We start from the raw sequence: 27,404 nt of genomic DNA on the forward strand, positions 1-27,404 counted from the left end.
CTATTTGAAGGAAGCGCGACACTAGACAACGGACAAGCATGCAACGCCCAGTGGCACAGCCGAAAACTTTTCCTGACAGCTACGGTGGAAATCGAACCCAAGCTCCTCAGCACAATGCGATTATGAGCTTGGTAGGGGAACTGCGGCCATAACGCCCATAGGGGGCAAGTTGCGCCACCCTTGTTTTAGGCAAACCACGTTATTTTCAGTACTTTTTTCAATTGCAACCGCTAAAACCGGGGTTCCCAACCTTTTTGACGTGGCGACCCTCTTCAAGAATTGTGAAAACATCGGAGGCCCAATGAAAATTTTTAGAAAAAAAAATATACAAATAAATGAAAAAAAAACGAGTTATTTAGGTACAGTGACGTAGCCAAAAATTTACTGTGGGAGGGATTTTCGACTATCAACGATACGTTTTTTTTAATCGACACTCACATTTCGTAAGCAATGATGTCATATACAATTAATTTGAGTCGTAGCGGCGCAGCCGAAAATTGTTTGTTCTGAAAGCGTTTTATAGGGAATCGCGCTACTTGGGCGGTGGCTTCTATATTCGTCTGCTTTCCACTATAACTCAGTCAAATTTGAACCAATTGACACAACTTTTGGAATGTGGTGAGATAGGTATAGTATCTACCAGTGTACAACATTTCAAGTCAATTGGTTCAAAATATGAGTTATAGTGGAAAACAGACGAATATAGAAACCACCGCCCAAGTGGCGCGATACCCTACTGAAAATTTGATCCTCAAATTGTGACTTTTGAGGGTGGCGGGATGCAAAATTTAAAATTGGTATAATTTTCACAAAATAGAATAAAAATCAAAAAATATTTTTAGTAACATCGCGGCCCCCCTGAACTGGCTTCACGGCCCCCCAGGGGGCCGCGGACCACCGGTTGAGAACCCGTGTGCTAAAATAAGAATAAAAATGCTTTTTTAAATTTGAGTTTACATATTTCTACTAAAAAAAATGTACAAAAACTTCGAAAAAAGATTTTGGTTACTTTTGATGTAATTTTAGCCTGTCAAATGTTTGCACTTTTTTACATCATTTAAAAGATTTTTTTCTCGCTATCCCCACAAACTGTTTTGCACACTCCCATTGTTTGTGTACCAAGCGAAAAAGTATCAAATTTGACCCTTACAACTTTTTTACAAGTGTCCAAACTTCTGAGGTATGTGTGGGGTAAAATGCCCACCCCTAGTTATTTACATTAAAATAGTCATTTAGATCCAAATTCTGGCACAAATTATGTAGAGCACAAGTTGGAACCAAGCAACAGCACATTTTTACTATTAATAAGTTCACTAATCACACAGCCGTGCGTCATTTTGTAGTAATTATTGATAAAACAGCTCACTATGACGTTTACATGGAATTGACTCATAATTACAGGTGATCCATAATTATGTAATGACTGTATACCCTTCACGAACAATAACAGTTGACAATAAACCAGGCGCGCAAGTATATGTACACAATTTGGCATCCTGGCGTTAGCTGTGGCTAGTGGCGCGTTTTACCCCGCATTAAAACTAAAATTCTGAAAATCAAACTTTTTTTCAAATTTGAATTTTTCAGTAGTAAAACATAAAACTGGTTTATGGTTTCTTCCATTTGGAAGGAAACATGTTGGTGCTTCATGTTAGTGCCAAAAAAATGTGTATTATAAAGTGTTTCGTGATTAAAATTGGACTCTTCCTTAACGTGGGCGTCTTACCCCCAGTTCCCCTAACACTAGCCGCACGATCACGTAGCCACACAGCGTATAGATAGCTTCAAACCTTTCCCGCAATCAATCAACCAACCAAGAAATTTATAGCAAAGCAAAGCAAAGCAAAGATAACCGTACACATCGTAGTTGCTACTCCGTGATTGACCAGAACAATCGAAGTTGCACAGAGAGCCAATGAATGTGAAAGCTTGGGACTAGCTAACCATTCTCAATGTGCACAATTCGAGAGTTCAGCTATTTAAAGTCAATAACGGCGCTGGCCACGTCCTTACGGTCATCAGGAAAGGGAAGGAATGTTAGTTCGACAACCGTTGCTACTAGAAACCGTGGAATCCACAGCATCCCCACAGTTGTCACGGGAAGGAATGGTGGTTAGTAGGGTAGGGTAAGGTGTGGATCTAGGAGCCACCTCTGTTAGGTGATATGATCCACTAGTTATATGGAAATACACGTCGCGGTCTTCATCATGATTATGATTTATTTGATCACGATGACCACAGATCCCGGATTTCGTGCTCGCGTTTCCATCGCCCTACCGTGGAAACCGACTGATCTACGATTATTGTAGCGCGATTCTGAACCCGGATTTTTCACTCGCACTTCCATCGCCCTATCGAGAAAACCGACTGACCAACGAATATTGTAGCGCGATTCTGAACCCGGATTTTTCACTCGCACTTCCATCGCCCTACCGTGGAAACCGACTGACCCTCAATCAACCAACCAAGAAATATATAAAGGATTTTCATAGAGAATTGAGCACAAATTCTGTTCTAAAATCTGCTAATAACTTTCACTATGAAATCTTTCTATTTTAATATCTTGATATTCGTGAATTTTAACTAATGCTATTTCGTCACACACTATGAAATCACTTGACTTAGCTGATAAAATCAACTATACCTACCTCATTCTCTTCGGTATGCAATACCAATTGTAGGATCGCCGAATTAACATCCATCTAAGTGTAGGATTTCTCTGTAATTCGACCACTTGTCAGGCGAGGTGAATTTGTTTGTTCAGGCAGAATCATTCAGAATACATTATTCAGGCGAACGAATATATGTTGCATGCTTTTTCCTATATCCAAAATAATCGGCTTTCCCAACTGAGAGGCGCATGTCTGCCATTAAACGTGATCAACAGCATGTACCGGAGATAAATGACAAATCCTATACATACATCTGACATTTGTACGTTCGCGTAAAGCTCCCAACAAATTCCTACCGAAGATGGAGCTGAAATAGTTTGTTATAAAAGTCATGAACAACCAAAACTGATGTTTTCCACAAAATTGGAACAAACGATGGTCATACGTTGCTGTACGTCGACTAACATTTACTCCATCATCTAGGGCTGGATCATAAGTTTCCATTATCGAAAAATGGGTGGTTTATCTCCCATGCGGCAAATTTTCGGTTACAGTGCGGTTCCCGTTGCTGACATGTGGTCTTACGGTTGCGGCAGTTCTCCATCAAGGCTAGTTTATTAATATCATATAGAACTCAACCACCCCACTATGGCGGGCGTCGCTACCATTACTCTCAAATGTCTGGAGCACTCTTCGTCTAGTTAACTCTGGCGAACCAGCAGCATCATGGCTGTTTCCCACTACATATAGCACAGTAACTAGGTATATAAAACTGAGAAGGATAATGGCAGAAGAGAATAGCCTTGCACGCCACCCAACCCAGCAAACAATGTAGAGGAAAAGGTTTCAAAACGAATCAATCAATCCGAATCGATTGAACACAACTTCTTTTCAACGCTCATTACAAATGCATAATAGTCTTTGTCCTTGTCTATGTCAGAGAAAGCTCAGAGTTAATTACTGAGGGAGAGCCCATTGAACAACAAGCTAAGAGACAGGCTTTGTCCCAGTTGGGACGTTATTCTTGACGCGGGATGATTAAGACGTAGAAAGCGAGCCGGATCCGCTGTAACATTTTCCCCTACAACCGACATCTGAACGAACTCGTGAATGGTCAGTAGGGGATTCTGGGGTAATACGCATCACTTAAGGAAGATGCGTCCAAATGCATTTAAAAAGGCAATAATTTATTGGTTTAATGCATGCATTCATTGCATATACTTTCATTCTAAGAGAAACCAAACAAAATTTCAGCCTAAATACAGTTCAGCTCTTGAAAATAACGTTTTTTGTAAAGACTAACATTACGGCTTCGTATGTTTATGCGGGGCAGTATGCACCCTTGCTCGGGGAAAAATGCACTACAACAATGGGGCAGGATGCACTCAAACAAAGGGGCAAGACGCACCACAACATTGAGGCAAGATGCACCGTCGAGTTTAGAAATCTTTTTACTTTTTAGACAAAATGCATGTTTTATAAGGTTTTAAGACAAACAATAGCTCAATTTTGTTTGCGATTACTTACAGAGCACTCATAGATATGATTACAGCTTGTTTTCTATAGGTGCGTTTTGCCCCAACCAATGGAGTGCATATTGCCCCAATCAATAGCAAAAAAATAAAATAGTTTAAAACATATAATTTACGTAGATTACTGTTTAAGTTATTTTTCCTATGCTTAGCATAGCCCTCAATGAACTGAATAAACACAACAGCATTAGATGTTTGGTCGATTTTCACCATCAAATCATTCGACAAACGATCGGGAAAATTACAACAGAATCGTGCTTTTTAGTTTTATTCATTTTTCTCGCTAATTACGTAACGCAGATATGTAAATTTTTCCAGATGCTCATTTATTAAGACGTTCTATTACACTGATAAGGTTTCAAAGCTCTAAAACCGATAATCCCTGAAAAACAAAGGGGGTGCGTTTTGCCTCGACAGTGCGTATTACCCCAGATGCCCCTATTGGTATATATGGACTGCATTGGGCGAGCGAATGCATCATCATATCCTTTTTCCTTACCAGCGCCTATAAGCCATTTTCAAGTGTACTTGTAACTTGTAACATACTCTCCTAGCCGTAGCATGCATTGCATATATCGCTTGCCAAACCTTCCTCAAGTGCTCCTCATCGTTACTAGGGGTGGATTTTGGCGGTACTGTGGATTAGAGTGTCTGCGGTTTTTTATTGTTGTCCTGGTTCTACGTCATATTCTACGTCGCCAAACCGTCGTCAACGACCGTGCACACTTATGTACATAACTTGCGGTGTGTGCCAGACACGGAACTGCACGGAGTAACAAGATACTGTATTAGGGATTATCTGATGTTTTCATAAATTTTGTTGAATTTCTTTCATTAGAGGGTGGAAATTGTCCTTTCTTGACATTGAAAACTGACGTTGTGGCGAAAATACTTTCCTATTCTCCTTTCCTTATACAACATGCTTCGTAAACTATCCGATATCTATACTAATCCATCGGCCTAGGACAATTTTCCCCATGCCTGTGCCGTGCCCTAACCCCGCGCAACGGAATCAAACGAAAATTGGTCTCTTTTTTACGACGAACCCAAATTAGCGCACTAGAGCGTTTTATAAGCTCATGAATTGGAAAGCTCACATTTGAATAGCCGAACCGTCGTCGGGCCGGCAACGCAATGCACGTACACACAGCCTTCTGGCAGCGGACCGTAATCACCCCATCCTATCTGCAGCGTCCACACGGAGCGGAGCCATGAGGGAAGGCGGGATGTGCTGTTGGGGCAACGTGGTCTGGTTATGTTTAATAACTTTGGGGATATGAAGTTCCGTTCGCGTTCTGTTTGCCGAGTAGCTAGTTCTAGACATAGAAGATCTGGTTCCTTTTGCTTGGGCTATTTTCTTTGGATTGCGTCCAGCACTGTTTGTTGTAGGGGGATGTCGTTAACAGTGAAACCCATTCGACATTTGAACATCTTATCAAATAAGTTTCGATGAACACATTTCTAGAAATATTTGATGCAATTATCAGCACAAGACACGGTATTTTGTTCCTTTATATAGAAGTACTTATTTAGGAAATTCAGAGAGAACATGGCTAAACGTGGTAAAAAACACCAACCATTAAGCATTCCATGAATTGATTGAATGATTTGTCTTCATTAAAGAGACTTTCAACCCTTGGCTGGTTCGTCTCTTCCTTCCATGAAAAAATATCTAAGAATCCCTAAAGATATTAATGAAAATATAACTTGTAATTAATACTGAATTATCTAAAATTTGAAACGGGTAGAAAATATTGTTTTAAAGTTATTAGAAGATTTGTTGGAGGAAGATTCAAGATTAAAATAATTTATTTGGGAGTTTCTTTGTCAATTCCACCAGCATATTGTTTTTGTTTAATTTCTTCAGCAATTTCTTAGAAAATTCTATTGCAATGTCTTTGCAAATTTCTTCAGCGCTTCCTCTGCTTGATAATTCCTTTGGAGTTTCTCGAGCATATTCCTTCGGTAATGCCTTGGGAAACTTATTCGGTAACGACTATGGGATTTTTATTCGGAAATTATTTTTGATATTTCATCGGCAATTTCTTTGGAATTCATTCAGCCATTTTTTCGGGAATTTAAAAAACACAGCGTCTTCAGTCAGAGGCTGTACAGACTGAACATAACTTACACCAGACAACGAACAACATATAAGATACCCAGTGGCCCAAAGAAGATTTTTTCGTTTAACAAAAGTTTTCTGTATCTGGGATTTTTTTTCAGTGGTTATTTTGGAAATTTCTCTGGCAGCTCTTTAAGGTACATCCTCTGTTTTTACTCCGAGAACTTCTTCGGTTACTCCTTCGGCAATTCCTCTGATTTTTTATCTTTTTGATTAATTTTGATTATACCTGAAAGTATTCAATACACTTTGAGCCATGCTGTTGCTTTGACGTCTATACATGATGGAAACGAAATGGGAAGAAACAAAATAAATCAAGTCGATTTTTCCTAAAATTTATAACTTTTCGAGTGGTCGGTTTGTTCTGAGATGCCCTTCTCTTCTCTGATCACACGCAAACTTTGACAACATACAAACCTCCATTTGGGTAATGATTCGGGACTGCCTTAATAGATTTTTTTATCTACAGTACAGGATACACTAAAGTACTCATTGGTGGTTTTCATACTAAATGCTCAAGTTTAGAGCTCCGAATCTCAGCTTCTACTGCTCATACTGCCGTGTGCAGCATGTTGACTTCAAATTTTAACTGGACACTGTCAATAGTTTGAAATTTAACTTGTTAAGAATTAATACTATTTCATACAAGATTCTAAAATAGTTTACAAATCTCTGATATTGAGAAAAATTGAAAAATTTAGGTTTTATAATAATTCCGAAATTCCAAGTTTTAAACAAATATGATTTTCTGCAAAGATGATCAGTCTTACGAAACACACAACATTTTCAAACAAACCATTTACTAAACCATTTTGTTAACAAAATAAATAAAAAAAATCCTAAGCTAACTTTTTAAAAATGGGGGTTGCAATTTAAAAAAAAATGCTGCACAGAAATATTCTCTTTTTTTTCAAATTTCAAGTCACTATAAATGTCCAGACAAAATTTGAGATCAATCGGTGCTTTAGAAGCTGAGATCCAACAATGATAGCTAAATAACAGCTTATTCAGCCAAAAATTTCAAAATCAAGCTTAAGAGTGTTTTATTCATCTGTTGTACAGCCATAATGTTTGTTGGGAATGCAATCATTATTCTGCTCAGTACTGTAAATGCATTACAGCAATGAATTCAGTTTATAATCTCATTCAGAGAGCTTCAGGGGAGTTTCAGGGTTCAGAGGCGTTACAAGGGGCTTTATGGGCCTATTCGGGAGGTTTCGGAGGATCTCAGATACTTCACATAGAGTCCGAGAGGGATTCAGGCGGTTTTAGAAGGAATTACAGGAAATCAAAGGATACTCAGTATCGGATAAAGGACGCATTAAAGTTTCGTTTTTGCTTGGGCTATTTTCTTTGGATTGCGTCCAGCACTGTTTGTTGTAGGGGGATGTCGTTAACAGTGAAACCCATTCGACATTTGAACATCTTATCAAATAAGTTTCGATGAACACATTTCTAGAAATATTTGATGCAATTATCAGCACAAGACACGGTATTTTGTTCCTTTATATAGAAGTACTTATTTAGGAAATTCAGAGAGAACATGGCTAAACGTGGTAAAAAACACCAACCATTAAGCATTCCATGAATTGATTGAATGATTTGTCTTCATTAAAGAGACTTTCAACCCTTGGCTGGTTCGTCTCTTCCTTCCATGAAAAAATATCTAAGAATCCCTAAAGATATTAATGAAAATATAACTTGTAATTAATACTGAATTATCTAAAATTTGAAACGGGTAGAAAATATTGTTTTAAAGTTATTAGAAGATTTGTTGGAGGAAGATTCAAGATTAAAATAATTTATTTGGGAGTTTCTTTGTCAATTCCACCAGCATATTGTTTTTGTTTAATTTCTTCAGCAATTTCTTAGAAAATTCTATTGCAATGTCTTTGCAAATTTCTTCAGCGCTTCCTCTGCTTGATAATTCCTTTGGAGTTTCTCGAGCATATTCCTTCGGTAATGCCTTGGGAAACTTATTCGGTAACGACTATGGGATTTTTATTCGGAAATTATTTTTGATATTTCATCGGCAATTTCTTTGGAATTCATTCAGCCATTTTTTCGGGAATTTAAAAAACACAGCGTCTTCAGTCAGAGGCTGTACAGACTGAACATAACTTACACCAGACAACGAACAACATATAAGATACCCAGTGGCCCAAAGAAGATTTTTTCGTTTAACAAAAGTTTTCTGTATCTGGGATTTTTTTTCAGTGGTTATTTTGGAAATTTCTCTGGCAGCTCTTTAAGGTACATCCTCTGTTTTTACTCCGAGAACTTCTTCGGTTACTCCTTCGGCAATTCCTCTGATTTTTTATCTTTTTGATTAATTTTGATTATACCTGAAAGTATTCAATACACTTTGAGCCATGCTGTTGCTTTGACGTCTATACATGATGGAAACGAAATGGGAAGAAACAAAATAAATCAAGTCGATTTTTCCTAAAATTTATAACTTTTCGAGTGGTCGGTTTGTTCTGAGATGCCCTTCTCTTCTCTGATCACACGCAAACTTTGACAACATACAAACCTCCATTTGGGTAATGATTCGGGACTGCCTTAATAGATTTTTTTATCTACAGTACAGGATACACTAAAGTACTCATTGGTGGTTTTCATACTAAATGCTCAAGTTTAGAGCTCCGAATCTCAGCTTCTACTGCTCATACTGCCGTGTGCAGCATGTTGACTTCAAATTTTAACTGGACACTGTCAATAGTTTGAAATTTAACTTGTTAAGAATTAATACTATTTCATACAAGATTCTAAAATAGTTTACAAATCTCTGATATTGAGAAAAATTGAAAAATTTAGGTTTTATAATAATTCCGAAATTCCAAGTTTTAAACAAATATGATTTTCTGCAAAGATGATCAGTCTTACGAAACACACAACATTTTCAAACAAACCATTTACTAAACCATTTTGTTAACAAAATAAATAAAAAAAATCCTAAGCTAACTTTTTAAAAATGGGGGTTGCAATTTAAAAAAAAATGCTGCACAGAAATATTCTCTTTTTTTTCAAATTTCAAGTCACTATAAATGTCCAGACAAAATTTGAGATCAATCGGTGCTTTAGAAGCTGAGATCCAACAATGATAGCTAAATAACAGCTTATTCAGCCAAAAATTTCAAAATCAAGCTTAAGAGTGTTTTATTCATCTGTTGTACAGCCATAATGTTTGTTGGGAATGCAATCATTATTCTGCTCAGTACTGTAAATGCATTACAGCAATGAATTCAGTTTATAATCTCATTCAGAGAGCTTCAGGGGAGTTTCAGGGTTCAGAGGCGTTACAAGGGGCTTTATGGGCCTATTCGGGAGGTTTCGGAGGATCTCAGATACTTCACATAGAGTCCGAGAGGGATTCAGGCGGTTTTAGAAGGAATTACAGGAAATCAAAGGATACTCAGTATCGGATAAAGGACGCATTAAAGTTTCGTTTTTGGGTGTTTCGGAAGGTGAATCCGAGGGGTTTTCAGGGTTTTCAGTAGCATTTAAGGAATTTTCAAGGGGTTCCTGAGGCGTTACAGGGGCGTTTCCCCCTATTTGGAGGATCTCATGTGCGTTACAGAGAGTCTGAGGGGGTTCAGGGGGTTTTCAGTGACTCTTCAGGAAGTTTTAGAGGATTTACAGGAGTTTCCGGAGGCATTTCGGGGGCTTCGGAGGGTCTCACGTGAGTTACAGGGAATCCGAGGTGGTTTTAGGTGGGTTTTGGTAAATATTTCAGAAAGTTTCAGAGGATTTTCAAGGGGGCTTCAAAAGCATTACGGGGGTATTTTCGCAAATTTAGCGGTGTCACCTCTGGTGCGTTACATAGGGTTCGAGAGGGCTTCAAAGAGTTCTCGATGGTATTTCAGGAAGTTTCAGAAAATGTTCAGGGAGTTTCAGAGGCGATACGGGGCCGTTTCTGGTGGTTTCGGAAAGTCTGGGGTGCGTTACAGAGGGTTCGATGGGGTTTCAGGCTGGCGGTTTTCGTAGGCATTTCAGGAAGTTTCAGAGGATTCTTCGCGAGTTTTAGATGCGTTACCGAGGCACTCTCGGGTACTCAGGAGGGTCTTATGCTTGCCATTGCAATCGAAAGAGCTACTGTGTTCCGCCTAATTAATAGATATACACCACCCGTCATAAATATGGAATCGCATGTTGCAACACTCATCTGAATGTTGCAGAACCCTGCATGCGGTAACCTCCAAAATCGATCGCAAACCAATATCAGATCTGTAAGTACAAAGAGCTCTATTTTTTCCCCAGTACGTGTGCACATGTGACGACGAGAAATCTCGTCAATGGACCCATAGCGTTTTTATATGGTGTTCCCGAAATTTTAGCTTGCCGGCTATATTTTTGCAAGCGCTATTGTTCTGCGAGCTAGGTGCTAGGTGCAGACAATTGAACTGTGGAATCGTGAAGAAGAAAGACACGCACATGTAGGATAAGTAAAGCAAAATGAATTCGATGATTGTTAAACTTTATGAACTAGAATATATTTTTTGAATTCCTAATTAAACGTTTTATATCCCTATCCGCTTATTTGATTCCCGGTGAGAGTAGCATGGTGAAAGATTTCATGTCGCGCGCTTAAAATTCAAATTTTGTCGCCTGCAGAAGTGGGTTGTAGTGAGTAGGTTGAACCGGTTCCATGACGGTGTCGACATCTGGTGTATACTGGCGGTGACTTCCAGTGATGATAACCGAAAGTCTCCTCGGAAAGCTTAAGAACCGTTTCGTTTAGGGTGATTTGATTTTTGATATTATGCTCCTTTTGCATTGAAATGCAAATCTGTAAGTCTGGTGTGGGTGAATTTGGGGACTGCTGGACCGTTTCCTATATCCTTTCCAAGGAACGACTTGAACTAACCGTAGGTTGGGTCTCATGCCGGGCAATCATACCTTGGCGAATGGTCCTCATTAGTGGTGGCGCTTAAACCATTCGCTTAACAAAACTGAAACAGCCCAACAGTCCATGTTGTAGAGAAGTTTATTAGGGAGATATTTAGGAGTAGACCGCCAGTCGTTCCCAAACGACATTCTGGCGTACTACAAGGGTCGCACCTGAAAACTCCCTGGAATCCCTTGAGATACTGAGAATTATCCCAAAACTCATTAAAAAAGACAATGACACCGTCTTCGACCTTGCGGCCTCTACAGACTGAACATTACTAACATTTGACAACGGACAACACATTTAACACATTTTCCGTTTGACGAAAAGTTTTCCCCGATTGGAGCGGGAATCGAACCCACAGCCGAGGCTTACGAGACACATAAACGACTGATGCAACTAACCGCTCGGCCACGAAGCCTACAAAACCCCTTGAGACGCTCTTTGAATGGCTCTGAAACCCCCTGAAACGCCCTATGATCCTTTAACTCCCCCCCCCTAAACTTTCTGAAACGCTTCTGGAAAACCCCTGCGTTCTCCTGAGATCCTCCCCCTCAAAACAATCCCAAAACCCCTCACTCGCGAAGACTCCCTGAATATAACTGAGAACCCCCGATAAACCCCTGAAACACCCATGTAAATTAAATGAAACCTCTGGATACCCTCTAAGAATCCCTGAAACACCCCTGGAACCCCGTGAGATCTCCTTAGGCACCCTAAAATGCACCTGAAAGCCCACACAACTTCTGAAAACACGTGAAACGACGCTAAGACCCCTATTAACGGCACAGACAATAATAATGAGTACCTATTACATATCATGTAAACTTCATTTTAGTCATGTAAACTTCTAGACTTGATAATTTACATGATATATCATGAATTTTTTTTTGTGACATATCACGTTACCACTCTAAACCATGCTAAATTACATGACATTTACCCGAAAGTGACACGATGTTTTACGAACTTTACAAATTGTGTCATGAAACTCCATGAAATTACGTGTGAAGCTCTCAAACGCACATAAAACAAAAGAAGTGTGTAAAATTTTATGTAAATATGATAATATACAATGTAAATTTCCATTATATGTCATGTAATATGTAACGTGTAGTCCTCTTTTTTCTTTATACCGCCAAAAATTCCACAAATCGCTTGGAAATGGGTTGTTTCAGACCCTGTATCCCTTTGAGACCCTTGCAGCACCCTGAAGTGCCTCTAAATAGATGCTTCTGAAATCCCCTGACACTTCCAGAGAGACTCTCAGACTTCCAGAGACACTCTGAGGCCTCGGGACCCTTAAACTCCCTAACAGTCTATAAAATGCTCCAAAACCTCCAGAAATCCTACTGAAACAACCCTACAAACCCTCTGAAAACATGCAGAAACCACTCTTAAACCCCCTGGAGCTTCATTCTTATACTTCATGGCACCTTCGTTTGCTCTCCCTTAAGACTCCTTAGTTCGCCTTGTCCCTCGTTCCCATAGATCTTACAGTGGTTTCTTTTTGCTTTTCCCCTAAACGCCTATAAATAAGAGAATTTTGGGTGGTTTCGGAAAGTGGCAAGTTCATTACAGGAAGTTTGAGGAGGCCTCATGGGTTTTCAGAGGTAGTTCACGAAGTATTAGATAATTTGCCACGAGTTTCTAGGATTTTTTTTTGGGAGTTTCGGAGGGTTGCAGATGCGTTATGGAGGGTCGAATGGATGGGCGGTTTTCAGAGCCATTTGAGCGAGTTTTAAAGAAGTTACTGAAGGTTAAGGAAAGTTTTGAGGATTTCCGTGGATTTCAGGGGTTTGAAAGGTGTTTCAGAGGATTTTCAATGAGTTTCAGGGACGTTAAAGGAAGTATCAGGGACATTTTCTGGGGTTTCAGAGGGATTCGGGGTGCTCCAGGGGCTTGATGCCCCTTTTAAAAGGCCTAAAGCTCCCTGATCCCCCTTTTAACTACCCTGAAATCCCACTCTAACTCCTGTAAAGCACTTTACACCAGCAAAAAATCCTCTGAGCCACTGAAATACCTCCGAAAACCCCCTGATGACCCTTTCGAACCCCCTGTAACGCCCACGAAACCCCAAAAAAACTCCAGTAACTCCACTGAAACCCATTAACACCCCCTCCAACCAGCGAAAGCTTTAATAAGAAACCCTGCCACCTGCTGAAACATCTCCGAAACTCCATTGGAACTCTCCTGAATCCCGCTCAAACCCTATGTTCCACTGGTAGCGCCTCTGGCACATTAACTCCACTGAAACCCCTCTAACCAACAAAAGTGCTTCTAAGAACCCCTTGAAACCTGCTTAAACTTCCCTGAAAACCATATGAAACTCTCTCTTAAACGCCTCCTCAGGGGCTTTGAAGCAAAACATCGAAAAGGCAAAACATCGAATGCCAAAACGTCGAATGCCAGAACGCCGAAAGTGAGTAATCTTAGCAAATAGTGAGTTCTTTTTTTTTTCGACGTTTCGGCATTCGAGAATTTGGAATTTGATGTTCTGTAACTAACCCTCCTCTAGTGTGAAAAATGCACCTTTTTACCTTAGAAGCAAACTCAAGAAAACGATTTAAATGATGCGATTATGCTGTTGGGAAAACATACACATTTCACACAGTTGCCAATAAAAAGATTGAAATTTTCGGAAACACTTTGTGGAATATTTGGAACTTTACACAGGATTCTTTTACGAAGTTGATTAAAATCGACTGCAATGTCATATGCATGAGTTGTACCCAACAGAAACTCCATAAGAAAATCCACCAAAAATTTTGAACGAAAAATGCTTTAAAAGTTTAAACATTTTTTTTTCAGAAAAATTTGCTCCTATTTGACGTTTGCTCACTACCGCCATCTAGTGACGGCCCGGCCAAACACACTACGCTTAGCATATGGGCGATTATGTTTTCGTGGCGATGTTGTTTAATGAAATTTGTTCTAAGTGTTACGTCTGTTTCTCTGTGAAATCGCGTTGTAAAGAAGAACAACGTTAACGGTTGATGTTCGGACAATCCTTACGCTTTTCACATTAATCACTCAACAGAACATAGTTGCTAAATATTGGATACAATACATGAGTATTTCAACTTTATTATGCTATCGAGATAGAATTATACGTTTTATTATATAGTACGAGGTTGAATTTATGGCCCCATCGGGAAATGGAACAATATGTGAAGGATCACCAATGGCTACCAAAACAAAAACAGCAGTTGTTTCTTCCTAGTTTCAGTGGAAAATATGTTCCTTCTTTTTGATAATTTGTACATACGATTTAGAAAAATCCTTCCTCATAAAGCAGTAAACATCAAAATAAGGACATTTATTTTCATCGCGCATTATAACTGTGTTGGTGGATTCGTCTGTTATCATAATACGACAAATGGCAAAAAGGATACGTCACAAACAACTGCTCAGGCTCACAGATCGGTGCTGCTATTTAAGGACTTCCCCAAGCCACACATGTAGGAATTTTCCAGACGTCGTCGTCGTCATATGGCCATTGTTATTGTCGCCGGCAGTATCGGATACCCGCACCTTGCTCCTTCCACATCCCGAAATTTGCTGGCTTATCAAAACCGGCACCCTGACGAGCGACCCCGGAAGCAGCCAGTCAGCCCGCAACTGTCATTGCCAATGAACGGTGCAGACAAGGCTGCCACCGTACCGATAGAGGGATTTGCGGTGAAGTGAAAAAAGAGTCATTCTGGCTATAGGTTCCGATGGACCGACCGTCATCGTATCGGTGGCGACAAAAACCGACGAATTTGGTTCTGCTTTTATTGAGGCGGAAATAAGGGCAACTTCACGGGTTCGGTTGTGCGGCCCGGCTGGCTGACTGGCTTGTTGGATATCATCATCATCGTACCGAACCGAAGTGGTATTATGGCAAAAGGAAGAGCGTAGGACAAGTTGAGTAGCAGGAAATGTTTGGCTAAAGCTTTTCAATACCCATGAATGAAGATGTTTACTGCTCCAATATTTTGCTGGTGGCGATGATAGATACGTTATTTTTCGTGCTGGATGTTTTCTTTGAGGTTTGTCACAAACCAAACCATATACATGTGCGTAATTTGAGCAGTCCAAAAATATCTTGGGTGAATCACCATTATACTTGTGATAGCTTTTTATGAACAGACAAGTGATACTATCATTGCATGATAGATCTTTGAATCTTACAATGAGTTCATTACTTATTATTTTATGTATTCAAGAAAAGCTTGAAATAATTTTCTTGACAAAGCTGACCTCGAGAAATTGTTACGAAGAACTTTTTTTGTTATTCCATATACTTCAAGATCTCGAGCTATGTAGAACTCTCGTGTCATGCCTCGAGCATGTGTGTCAACAACGCAATCGATGAAACACTCGTCTTCACGAGGTTTCCTTGGAGATGATCCCGAATACATTCCCTAAGAAATCCCGGAAGGATTTCTCCAAGGAACCAATGGTAGAATTGCCGAAGTTATTCCTGGAAAGATTTCCGAAGAAATCCATACAGCAATCACCTAAGATTGTTTTTAATCCTAACAACTTGCACACTTCAATAATGCACTAGGACACTACGTAAGCGGGTTGTTGTCCCTGTTTTTCAATCTGATTGAGCGATTGAGGGTCGCCATTTTGAGCTCCCGTTGACCGATATCCAAGTATCCAGGTCCACAAGAGCCAAGCAAAGGTCATTGCAAAATGAAAAATGCCGGGGCTTGAAATCGGATCCAAGGCCATTCGCCTATGAAGCAAACGTGCGAAGAACTGCGCTGCGGGCCCGGTTCCCAGGAAAGTTTCACGAAGTAATCCCTGGGGAAGTTTCAGAATGAATCACTGCAGACAGAATCTCTGGAAGATTTCACCTTGGATTTCACGAAAAAAATCTTTAGGGAATTTCCAAACAAATTCCGGGAAGTTTTCCTGGAGGAATCCTTGGAAAACTTTCCAAAGAAATGCATGGTGCAATTCCAAAAAGGAATCCATGAAGTATATCCCGTAAGAGGCCATGCACAAATTACGAAACGCTCCACACTATTAGGGAGAATAAGGAGGCTTGCAAAACGTGATGACCCATACAAACAATTGTGAGGTTTCATACAAAAAGTGAGACGTAGAGGGGATAGGGATTGACAAAGGTTGATTTTTGCATGACAGAATTTGTGTATCAGCGAGAGAAAGAGCGGGATGAAAGAGGGGGAAAGCTGCCTCCTCTTCCATCGCTCTCCCTCTCGTGCATGTTTAGGAGAGTGAGCAAGAAAAAAGAAAATGCTGGCTCCGCCAATGTGAAATTAACGAAATAACCCTTGAAGAAATACCTTAATGATTCCCTGATGGGTTCTCTGATTCCATTGAGGAATTGTAGAAGGAATCACTGGAGTGATTTGAAATGATACTGCAAAAGTATTCCGGAGGGATTCCTGAAAAAAAACGCAAAGGAAATGTTGAAAGATGTATCATCGAAGAGATCTTTTGATAAACTCGAGAATACCTGTACAAATTCCCGACGAAATACTTGGAGGAAATTGTGAGAGGAATTTCTCAAGGAATTACCACCGGGATCACTAGAGGAATACCCAAAAAAAAGTCCCTGAAAGAATCGTGAAGGAATCCCCAAAAGGGTTCCCAAAAAGTCACTGGAGGTATGTCACTGAATAGCTTTCGAAAAACTCACTACAGGAAAATAATCCCAGAATGAATTCGCGAAGAAATCCCTGAGGGAATCTGTGAAAAAATCCCTGAATACATTCGCTAAGGAGTTGCTGGAGCTCTTCTTTTTCTTGGTGTAACGTCCCAAATGGAACAAAGCCTGCTTCTCTGCTTTTACGAGCTCTCAGTTAATAACTGTGGAATGTTAACTGAGAGCTTTCTCTGCCAATGACAACTTTGTGTATGTGTATATCGTGTGGCACGAAGATACTCATATGCCCAAGGAAATTTCGTTTACGAAAACTTCCTGGACCAACCGGGAATCGAATCCGTCACCATAGACAAACTTAAAACGTGAAAGTACATCAGCATGGTCCTGCTGAGTACTCCTGTGCTTACCGAATCAGCTCTATGGGCCCTTAAATCCCTGTAGAAAAAACTTAGAAGGAACCCCTTTAGCTCTGGATGAAGTACAGAAAGAATTTCTGGCGGTTTTCTGAAAGGAATTGCCTGAGGATGGACGCTCAGAGTTATCCTCGGATGAATTTCCGATGGAGTCCCAGGAATTGTTTTTTTTTTCAAACAACCTATGGAAGAACTTCCAAAGGGATTTTTAAAGGATTGTATGAAGAAATTCCAAAAAGAATCGCTGGAATAAATCTAGACTGAATTATTGAATCCTAAAAGAATCTATAAAGGAGTCCCTAGAGGAATTTCCGAGGAGATTACTGAAAAAAAAATCCGAAGGAATCCCTGGAGAGATTTCTGAAGCACTCTTTGGGAGAGTTTTGAAATAAATCTCTGGAGCTCCCTGAACGGGTTCCATGAAGGAATTCCCGAACAAATCGCCTTAGGAATTTCCGATGGAATCTTAACAAGAATTTCATCTGGAATTTCTTCAGAAATCCCCAACGAAATTCCCGAAGGAACCCCTACAGGAAATCACAGAGAAATTCCTAGAGAAATTTCTGAAGGAATCGCTGAAAGAATATCCGAAGAGATCTCGAATAGAAGCCCCGAAGAAATCTTTGGAGGAGATGAACCAGCCTCGGGCTGAAAATCCCCTTAATAAAGCTAATAATAATAATATATCTTTGGATTCCCAGGGAAAAGCCCGAAGAAATTTACATAAAAATCCTTTCAGAAATTTCCAAAGCTATCTCATGGGGTATTCCCATAGGAATCGCTCGAGCGATTTTCAGAAAAATCATTAGAGGGAATCCCAGAGGAATCCCTGTCTGATCTGAAGTTAGTGGTATATCCCGACTAGAAAACTATATCAAGTTTGGATCAGTGTGGAAAATTTCCGGCGGGCTTGCCTCAAATCATGCCCACCCTGCACATGTTCTACATCGGACTAGAACTGATCATTCAGTCATTATTGGACAAAGTTCGCGAGACTCCTGCATCAAAGGCGGACAGGTTGGAAACGCTGATCACCTTTGGCATGGCGATTCATAATTTGTGGTTGCACCGGTGACGTACGACTAATTTATCACAATAGCGAAGCCGCTCAAGTTGAACATGGCTCGGGGTCCAGATGGTATTGCGACAGTAGCCTCAAAGGCGGCCATCGAGGCTAGCCCTGACATGTACAGAATGGCTAAGCAGATGTTTCTGGATAGAGGCGAATTCACGAAGAGGTATAGAGAATAAACAAAGACTGGTTCTACTGCCTAAATCCGGGAAGCCACCTGGCGACCTATCTGTCTACAGAATACAACCGGGAAACTGTTGGAACGGATGATTCTGTCGAGGCTGACGGTCTATACCAAAAAACCTGATGACGCTGGGCTCTCGGATAATCAGTTTAGCTTCCGGAGGGATTAGTTTGGTGAACGCTATTGAAGCTGTAACCAAAATGGCCGAGATGGCGCTCCAAAAGATGCGAGTGGGCCATACACGACCTAGGAGACCCGATTAGCCTATACCGGATGCTGGAGAGCTAATACCAGAATAAGGTGCCCATCTATGACACCGAGGAAGGTGAAAGGAGCTACAACATCACCACGGGGGTACCTTAGGGCTTCATCCTGGACCCGGAACTATGGAACGCAGCATATGATGGAGTATTGAGGCTCACACTTTCACCGTACGTAAAGCTAGTTTTCTTTGCCGATGATATTACCCTCGTGGTATACGGCGAGTCAATAGAGGAAGTAGAGTTGACACCAGCGCACGTGATAGGTTTAGTGGAAGACTGGATGAGGTCGAGACAGCTGGTACTATAGATAGTAGAGTAAACATAGATCCGTGTTGATGAATCCGTTGTATCCAAACGAACTGTCAAAATCTGTATCCAAACGAGCATGACGTCACAATTTGAACAACATCAATGGAGTGCATGACGTCATATTCAACCGTCGCACTCTTGAAAATTACTACTTACACGCTTGAAACATTTTAGTCAGCGGTGTCCGCGGATCTATGTTTACTCTACTATCTATAGGGCACTGCATGAAATACTCTCCTTCTCTTTCACTCATACAGAAATTTTGTAAACAACAAGGCCACGAAACGTCAAAATCCCATACAAAATCAAAACAGTGCAGTGCCCTATAGCTGGTACTCGCACACTACACATTAACGAAGCTGGTAGGTAGTGGTAAACAACTGCCAATCTGGGGGTCATTGTCGATGACAAGCTGAAATTCGAAAGCCACGTGGAATATGCTTGAAAAAGGGCAAGCATGGCGATTATGGCATTATCGAAGGAGATGTCAAATAGCTCGGCAGTAGTCTCGAGCAAGCGTAAATTGTTCGCGACAGTATCCGTACTACAGTACGAAGCCGCTGCGTTGACGAATGCGCTAGTCTAGTGGTCAACCGTTACGTAAAGCGACTCGAGTGTAAACACAAGATGCTATGCCTTAGGGTGGTCAGCTGCGGTATGCGCTGACCACCCTAAGGCATAAAGTCTTAAAGGACGCGATATGCGTGCTTGCGGGCATGATGCCCATGGCTGGTGACAGAGGACGACAATTGCTTCGAGCGAGAGCAACTCGGATAAGAGGAACGAGACGGGTTGCCAGAATAGAGGCTTGCAGCGAAAACCTAACCTAAAAGAAATCCCATACGGTTTGTAAACATTGCCCTCAAAATTTTTTTGAGGGCAAGGACGGCTTTATGGACCGACGCCGAAGGAAAGAAAGAGAAGGAGACAATGATGACGTCAGCGTGCAAGCGTTGAAGTAGCAGAGGGCATAGTATTCCTCCAGCAAGGGTAGATGCTGGTAGATGGACACAAAGGCTCAGGCGTGTCTAAATGGACGAGCAGGCCCCATGGCGAGGTGAATTTTCCTTTGACACAATTTTCGTCAGGCTATGGGTCTTCAGGTGGTATCTACACAGATTCGGACACGCAGGTTCCCCCGCATGTCCGAAGTGTACAGACTGCTACGAGACCGCGGAGCACATGCTCGTTCAATGCCCACGCTTTGTGGAGCAAAGGTCGAGTATGCAGGAGATATGCAGTAGAGATATCACTCCGGACAACATTGGTGAAAGGTTGTGTACGAGGGCGAACACGTGGGATTCCGTTACTTCCGCGGTCTCCCGAATCGTACTTGAGCCGGCTTACTGCTGTAACCGTTCTTAAACTCGCACGAGGGTTTGGTAAACCTGGTGGCTTTAGCGCCACTCTCGTCTGAGAGACCACCAGTCTGTTGTTTGCCCGACTTTGCTGAGACAAGTTCCTCAGGGCTTTCGAACGGTCGTTTGACTCCAAAATTACTCAAAATCCTTTCGAATCTAGATCAACTCCGAACTCTATCCCCACCTTTTCCTTAATGACCCCAACAACCTCAGCTCGTTCAATCCTAGACGCAATATCGATTTTGAAGAGTGGAAGTCCGACTCTCAGTTAGCCTGAACTGAACGAAAACGACAAACCTTAAGAAAAGCGAAACTCTTTCTGAAGTGCTAAAAACGGAACGTAACAAAGTTTCGGTACTTCAACTCTAACAATTTCTTTATTGATCAACTACCATTCGGGTTGGACGAAAAATGTGGTTAACGGGAAACTCTAACGGAAGCTAGTCATGGCCATGAACAAATAAAACTTCCACATACCTGCGCAGGATTTTGGACGTTGACTCGATGCGATGCTCGTAGACAGCACGAACCTCGGCGATGGCGGTGGAAACTTTCGGGGTAATGGCGCCGAAGTGATTCCGCCTTTGCTGCAGGATGGCGGGCAGCGTAGCGAGTCCGCGCGGGTATGGCCGAAACTATAGGTGCGGGGTGAGTGGCGGCTGGACGGAAGACTTCCGATTTGCGGCCCTTGAACGTCCGGATCGAACCTTCCCTTCCAAACAGAAACCCGCTTGCCCAACGACCAGGCTTCGCGTACTTACATTCCTACTAGGCCGAGCGGGGCGAAGTTGGTTACTATGAGGAAGTTCCGGTTCGCTTCGTTCTTTCGGGCGGTCCACACGGGTTGTAGCTTGGTGGACTGTTCCGGGTGGTTGATTGGCGACCACCGGTAATTTCGCTTCGCTTGGCTAAGCGACCTCACTCACACTCCGTTTTGCTACCCCTAGGGGCGGGCCTTGGCGGTTGCACGGACTCGAAGCGAAAGACTGTCCTTCGATGAAATTGGTGGCTCAATCGCCACGATGCCTTGGGCTGTCGACTCCGGTCGACGCTCCACTTTACTCCAGCCCGTACCAAAAAGCGCCAGAGCGCTGGAATGTCCAACGCGAATGACATTAGTTTCACTTTTAAATACTTCAAACAATTACTCATAATAATTACCTTTTTGTACCGATAATTCACTAAAATTTTCAGTAGTAATCGCGTAGACGGAGACTACGTCACTAAACTATAAATAAAATTATTATTAGCCGTTTCGAGCACTTCACTTCAAACATTCCACTTTTCTTAAATTACCTTCTAAACGATAGTCAACTAACACAATTCAAATATTCAACTAGATCAAAAAACTTAAACTCGATAGCGCGAAGACTACTACTTTCCAGCCGATATGCGAGCGAAATGAACGAGCTCAAGTCATTTCTCCAACAAGAAACCTATCTAAACAATTAACATATTATCTCTAGAAATTGCGCCAACGACAAATTCGAATGGCGAATTAAGAATTTGGCGCCGGTCTAGATTCGTCAAGATGGTGTAACTGAGATACATATATTTAGGAGCCATTGCTGCACCCACTACTGTCGTTTTCGTTTTGCGGTGCAGCTACACCGGTGCAGCACTTTTGCACCGAAACGTTCGTTTTTGACGACATACGTCTTTTTATGGCATTGCTATAGCCGAGACACAAACCTTATACCGACAAATTATTTATATTTACAAAACGAAGTCACAAGCAAAGTCAGGTTATGTTATGAATTCAAATGCAATCGTATTATTTCTCGTCAATTCCTACAAAAACAATTATTAATTGAAAACTTAATTAAACAAATTATATACATAATTTTGCTTAAAAAGAGAAAAACGTCAAAACCGTTTCTCTCAAACCGTTTCGTCATCTCAAATTCAATTCAATCATATTCAAATACTACTATCTTATTCAAGCGTACTAAGCTAAACAAAATATATGAATTCAAAGCAAAATTATTTTACTTAAAAAGAATAAAAACGTCAAAACGTTACACTGCGAAGGTAAGGAAGATGAAGAATGAGTTTTTAGTGGGTCAATGCCCACATAACCCAAAGAGCCACCTCTTCGGTATCTGATCAGCAGATTTTCTCATTCTATATAACTATTCTATATATAAACAGTTTTCCCATGGCAATAGACAGGCAAATGTCCCGCTCCCCTTGCGACAGGAAGGGCTGCGGAATGCAGAGTACAGCTTGTTGTGCTTAGCGCAGGCATCAGTGTATCCGGAATCCGGAGGAAGTAGTCGCAAGCAGTTTACAACCCAAAGAAGCGTATCGAAAGGATTAGTCTGGTCCACAAACTGTCGCCGTTCTTGGATGAGCATGGCGGGCGTGATACGGGTGGTCAATCGTATTGATGTACGACTTCAATTTTCCGATCATCCTGCCGCGCCACCAAGCTAACCGTGGACTGGCATTACCGACGTCACCTACACGTCAATCACGCAACTGTATTTAACAAAGTCCGCCTGCGGATCCACGTTGCCAATCTTTGTTCTGTTACGACGAATTATTAAGGAGTATCAGACAAGCAGTACTGCCAAAGCAGCTTCCATACCACGAACTTCATGGCCTTCATGGCACGAAGGATGACTCCCAGGGTCACGCTTAGCGGCCATAACCCATACGTTTTCCGGCGAGGGATTCAATTATTCCGGACTCATCCAGGTACGGATAGGGCGCAGTTGTGTCAAACGTGCCTCACCGTGAGAGCCACCGATCAACAACTGGCAGGAACCTATACCAACTCGAACACAATATGGACCTTCAGCACTTCACCGGCGCCACACTCTTGCGAGCGCCACACTCTTGCGGTCGACAATATGTCAGGTCTCCACCACACGGAAAATCGTTTAGAAATGTCATGAATATCACGTAATACCCGGCGTTCATCAGCTTTAAGGTGACATACAATGCAAACTTCAACAATGCCCACTTAACTCAAGCAAAAACAATGGAAACTTCAACAATACTCACTGGGAGATTTGTTGTTTTTAACGGCATTATCTTTCTTTCTCAAACATATACCTATTATCTCAAGATTTAAAAAGCATAATTATAATCGACACACAGAAGAAGTGTTGATAATGCATACCATTTCCATCAGCCATAATGTTTCGCCAAAGTACATATTATTTCATCGCTCTGTTGCATCACAACATAACCCATCAAGACCAATTAGCAATGACTAATTGAACTTATATGGAAAACCGTCACGATAATTGGGGGATGCAATTATATTCAACTACCTACATAATTGGTTATTCTTTATTCTGTTTGGAGTTATTTATTCAAGCGATGAATTACAGTTTCGAACAAACATAAACGGGTGTATTTTCAAGAATAACTATGGCTATAACAATATAAATCCGCCAGACAAGTTTATATTTCCACGACAAAACAGCATATTTCTTTCAGACCTGCCAGGTAACGTATGGACCCCACACACGACGTAAGCAATGAATCCGGTACACCGAAACCCACCAGAGGCCCATATATAATAGTAATAAATCACTCACCCATAATATTCGATCCTGAATTGGACGCCACCGTCGTAGCTGCCGGGGCCGTTTTGTGCGCACTGCTGCTGGTCTCGTTACTGCCGTTGTCTCCATCCCCAAAACCACCACCACAACCGCCAGCTACTGCTCCTCCGTTACCATCCTGCAGCAGTTGTGGCGGTTGGTTACGGCGCGAATGCAGACTAATCCCATCGTCGTCCAGATCGTCGACGGTAGCCACTGACGACACGTGCAAACCACCGGCATTGCTGGTGTGCTTATGGTCGTTCTCCTGGCGATGGGCCTGATGTTGTTGTTGTTGAACACGTCGTCGCTCTTCATCAATATCGTTGAAGACAATCATTTCGTTAGTCTTGTAATTGCTATAAATTCCACTAGGCTTTTCCGGGGCGGTGCTGCTGCTGCTGACCGCCATGTTGACCACATTAGTCGTACTGCTGCTGCTGCTGTTGTGCATCTCGTTTTGGTAGTTGAAATACTTCAGCTTGTCCTCGATGTCGCTTTCGTCCTCCAGCGGGGACTGCAGCACCTTTGTGTAGGCTGATTTATTCGAAGGACGCTTTCCGCCACCGATGGTGGACGTCACTGTGGACGATATGGGTGTGGAATAGGACAGAGCACTGCTGGACGATAGGTCCCAGTGGTACCGTGAGCTACTGCTGGGAGTCCCCGGGTCCTGCTTTGGAAGATTGTAGTAGTGCGACTGGTGGCGACTGGTGTAGTAGGTGTGTCGCGGGTAGCTATCCTTCCGCTGATCGTTCTCATCATCTTCATCATCTGATGGAAGGAAGTGACTGCTGCTGCCTGCCGCGTTAGCATTGTTCTCCGTTGGAGATGTCGACAGTGGAGGAGGTTGGCTATTGTAGTAGAAGCTGTACTTATCCACCGAGTTCGTATGTCGGCTGCTGGAGCGACCGCTCTCATATTGGTTATTATTCAATCTTGAACTGAGTTCTTGCCTGCTACCTAATAAATCATACGCCGCTGCGGACCCGCCATTACCACGATACGCGCTGCTATCCATTCCGTATGATGTGCTATTCAGAGTGTAGGAAGAAGACGTAAGCGAAGTGGGCGTGGTTAACGACGAAGATGTGCCTGTTATGTCCGACTTGCTGTTGCTCGTAATTGTGCTCATGCTATTTCTGTTGCTATGACTGTTGTTGTTATTAATAATACTATTGTTTCCGCCCAGCATGCCACTTGATGCGTTCGCTTGATAGTGCTGCTCAGCTATCCTTGGTTTGCATTTTGGAAAGAGTATGGAAATCTTTTGCTCGCTTAGACCTAAAGCTGAAGAAGAAGCCGCCGATGAATCGCTGCAGTTCGTGCCGTTGGTGCTGGTGGTAGCGTTTAGCGGAATTGAGATAATGCTGTTGCTGTTCTGCTCAGCGGAAGCCTGTGCCGTTGCCGATGCTGCTGCTGCCGATGAGGATGATGACGATGATTTCTTATCAAGCGTGATGGTTGAACTGACCATATTTTGTTGTGAAAAGCACTAATTGATAGAAGAATTCACTTCTCCGAATATGTGTGTAGGCTTGCCAATTATTTTATTCCGTTGATAATCCGGTATATTTGTGTCCATGCAGTGGAATTCTTATTTCTGGAAGCAAGATAGCATAAAATAAATTGAATGCACTGTTGCGAACCGCGAGTCGGGCGGAAGTATATACAATTAGTAGTGTGTAGCTCAGAAAACCATGTATGACTGACAATTCAAATCGTTTTGATTGATACTTTGCAATTAATCACAGTTTTTAGATATGATCAGAAGATATTTATTTTGTGTGTCACAAATCAATATATAAACGGCTTTGTAAAAAAAATAAAAGATTACTCAAAATAATTGAAAGCAAGCAGTAAACATTCGAGGAAACAGTAATCCAAGGAGTAGTCTCATAGTCTATGCAGACAAAATCGGCTTCTTACCACTCTTTGTATATACGCCACGATACTCTGCTGAAATTTTAAGCTAAAACCGATAATATTTAGAACCATCTACACTGGAACCAGCAGGGACGGCAGTCCAGGGGCCTGACGACCCCTCTTCTGCGACTCAACCGCGTAGTTGCCAGCTAAGAATAGTAGTCCTATTCCCCATTTCAAGGTGTCAAGCGACCCGTGCCGAGGAATGAGTGTTCGAGAGGGTGAAAAAGATGCTCGATCGTTAACGGAGCCTGTGGGGTACCTGGACCTGGGGCACCCCCACAGTATTTTGTCTCTTACCGCGTTAGTGCAGGCGTGGTGAACCTTCCTTCCCATGCTACTCGTTGGATCAAACATGAGTTCAAAATCTAATCAAAAATCTTGTGGTGTTGGTAGTGGTGAAGCTAACTCCTTCGCGAGAAGCGGATTGGATAGGTCACCATTAAGAAGAAGAGAGGAAGTAGGAGTAGGGAGCTGTGCACTCAGTGCTAGCGCCACGTCGGAAGCCGGTTTCTTCTCCGGCTAGCCTATCGGGGGAGATAGTGGACGGAGCGTGGTTGATGAGGACCATCAGTCAAAATCGAGCTATCTGCAATGGAGGCTGTGCATCAACTTGGCAAAATCATTGACTTTGCGTTCTCGAAGTCCAAGGAGCTCCAGGCAGGTTCTGTTGTGACTTCGAAAGTCAATGAACGAAGCCAAGCAAGACCACGAGAAACTCATAGAAGCTGCAGCAGTGGCAGAACCGGCGAAAGCAAAGGTAATGACGTCAACCCAGACGGAGGCCTTCGCTTTCGCAGGCAGCCGAAAGGGTGTGGCGATGCGGCGGCTTTCGATAAGCACTCGCAGAAACGGATGAGGTAGCCATCGGGTGAGAAACTGGCAGGTGGTGCCTGCAAGGCTGTTCGGTTACTTACTGTTGGTGTTACGTCACAGGCGCTAGCACACTGAACACAAGTGAAAAGAGAAACACGTTATACCTTCCTATGTAATACTTTCCATTGTTTACGATTTTTTTCATAGCCTCTTGTATACGCCGAGAATAAAACACGTTTCGTAAAGAGTAAACCGCGTTCGAAAATTCCCTGTGGTCGGTATTTATTTTCTGGTCATTCCCTGTACCGACAGGTTATTGGCCCAGCTTCGGGAATTGCAGAATCATTACGGTTCGGCGGTAAAAATCGCGGATTTCGAGCGATCGTTGTTTGGCGTCACTGGCTGCTGCAAAGGTGATGAGGTGTGGACTTGTCACCCCCGGAAAATTGCTGGATGTGAGCGGGATAGCTGACGTTGGAAAGTTTTCCATAGTCAAGCTCGGAAACAGCAACTACGGAACATGGAAGTTCCAAATGGAAATGTGGGAAGAGCTACGTAAGGATGATGGAAAACAAGTTCGGTCGGAAGCCATCTATTATTCGTCAACAAGGAGTTAAAGCAGTTCTACTTGGACAAGGGAATCGAAATGCAGCTGCAGCGGGATACTCGCTGGATCATAATGGTTTCATCAAACGGCGGAACCGGTATTTGCAGGAGATG

At 42.1% G+C, this 27,404-nt stretch overlaps 1 protein-coding gene across 5 annotated transcripts in view; it reads right to left on the reverse strand.

The window, feature by feature from the left end:
- Nucleotides 1–27,404, reverse strand: part of LOC109422876 (serine-rich adhesin for platelets) — a 209,378-nt gene that overhangs the window by 159,658 nt on the left and 22,316 nt on the right. For all 5 annotated transcript variants that reach the window (XM_062845308.1, XM_062845306.1, XM_062845304.1 and 2 more), the window contains one exon: nucleotides 23,937–25,545. In XM_062845308.1, coding sequence (XP_062701292.1) covers nucleotides 23,937–25,419 — 1,483 coding nt within the window. In that variant the 5' untranslated portion in view covers nucleotides 25,420–25,545. The remainder of the gene's footprint in view (nucleotides 1–23,936; nucleotides 25,546–27,404) is intronic.

This window comes from Aedes albopictus, chromosome 1 (genome assembly GCF_035046485.1).
Source record: "Aedes albopictus strain Foshan chromosome 1, AalbF5, whole genome shotgun sequence".
NCBI lineage: Eukaryota > Metazoa > Arthropoda > Insecta > Diptera > Culicidae > Aedes > Aedes albopictus.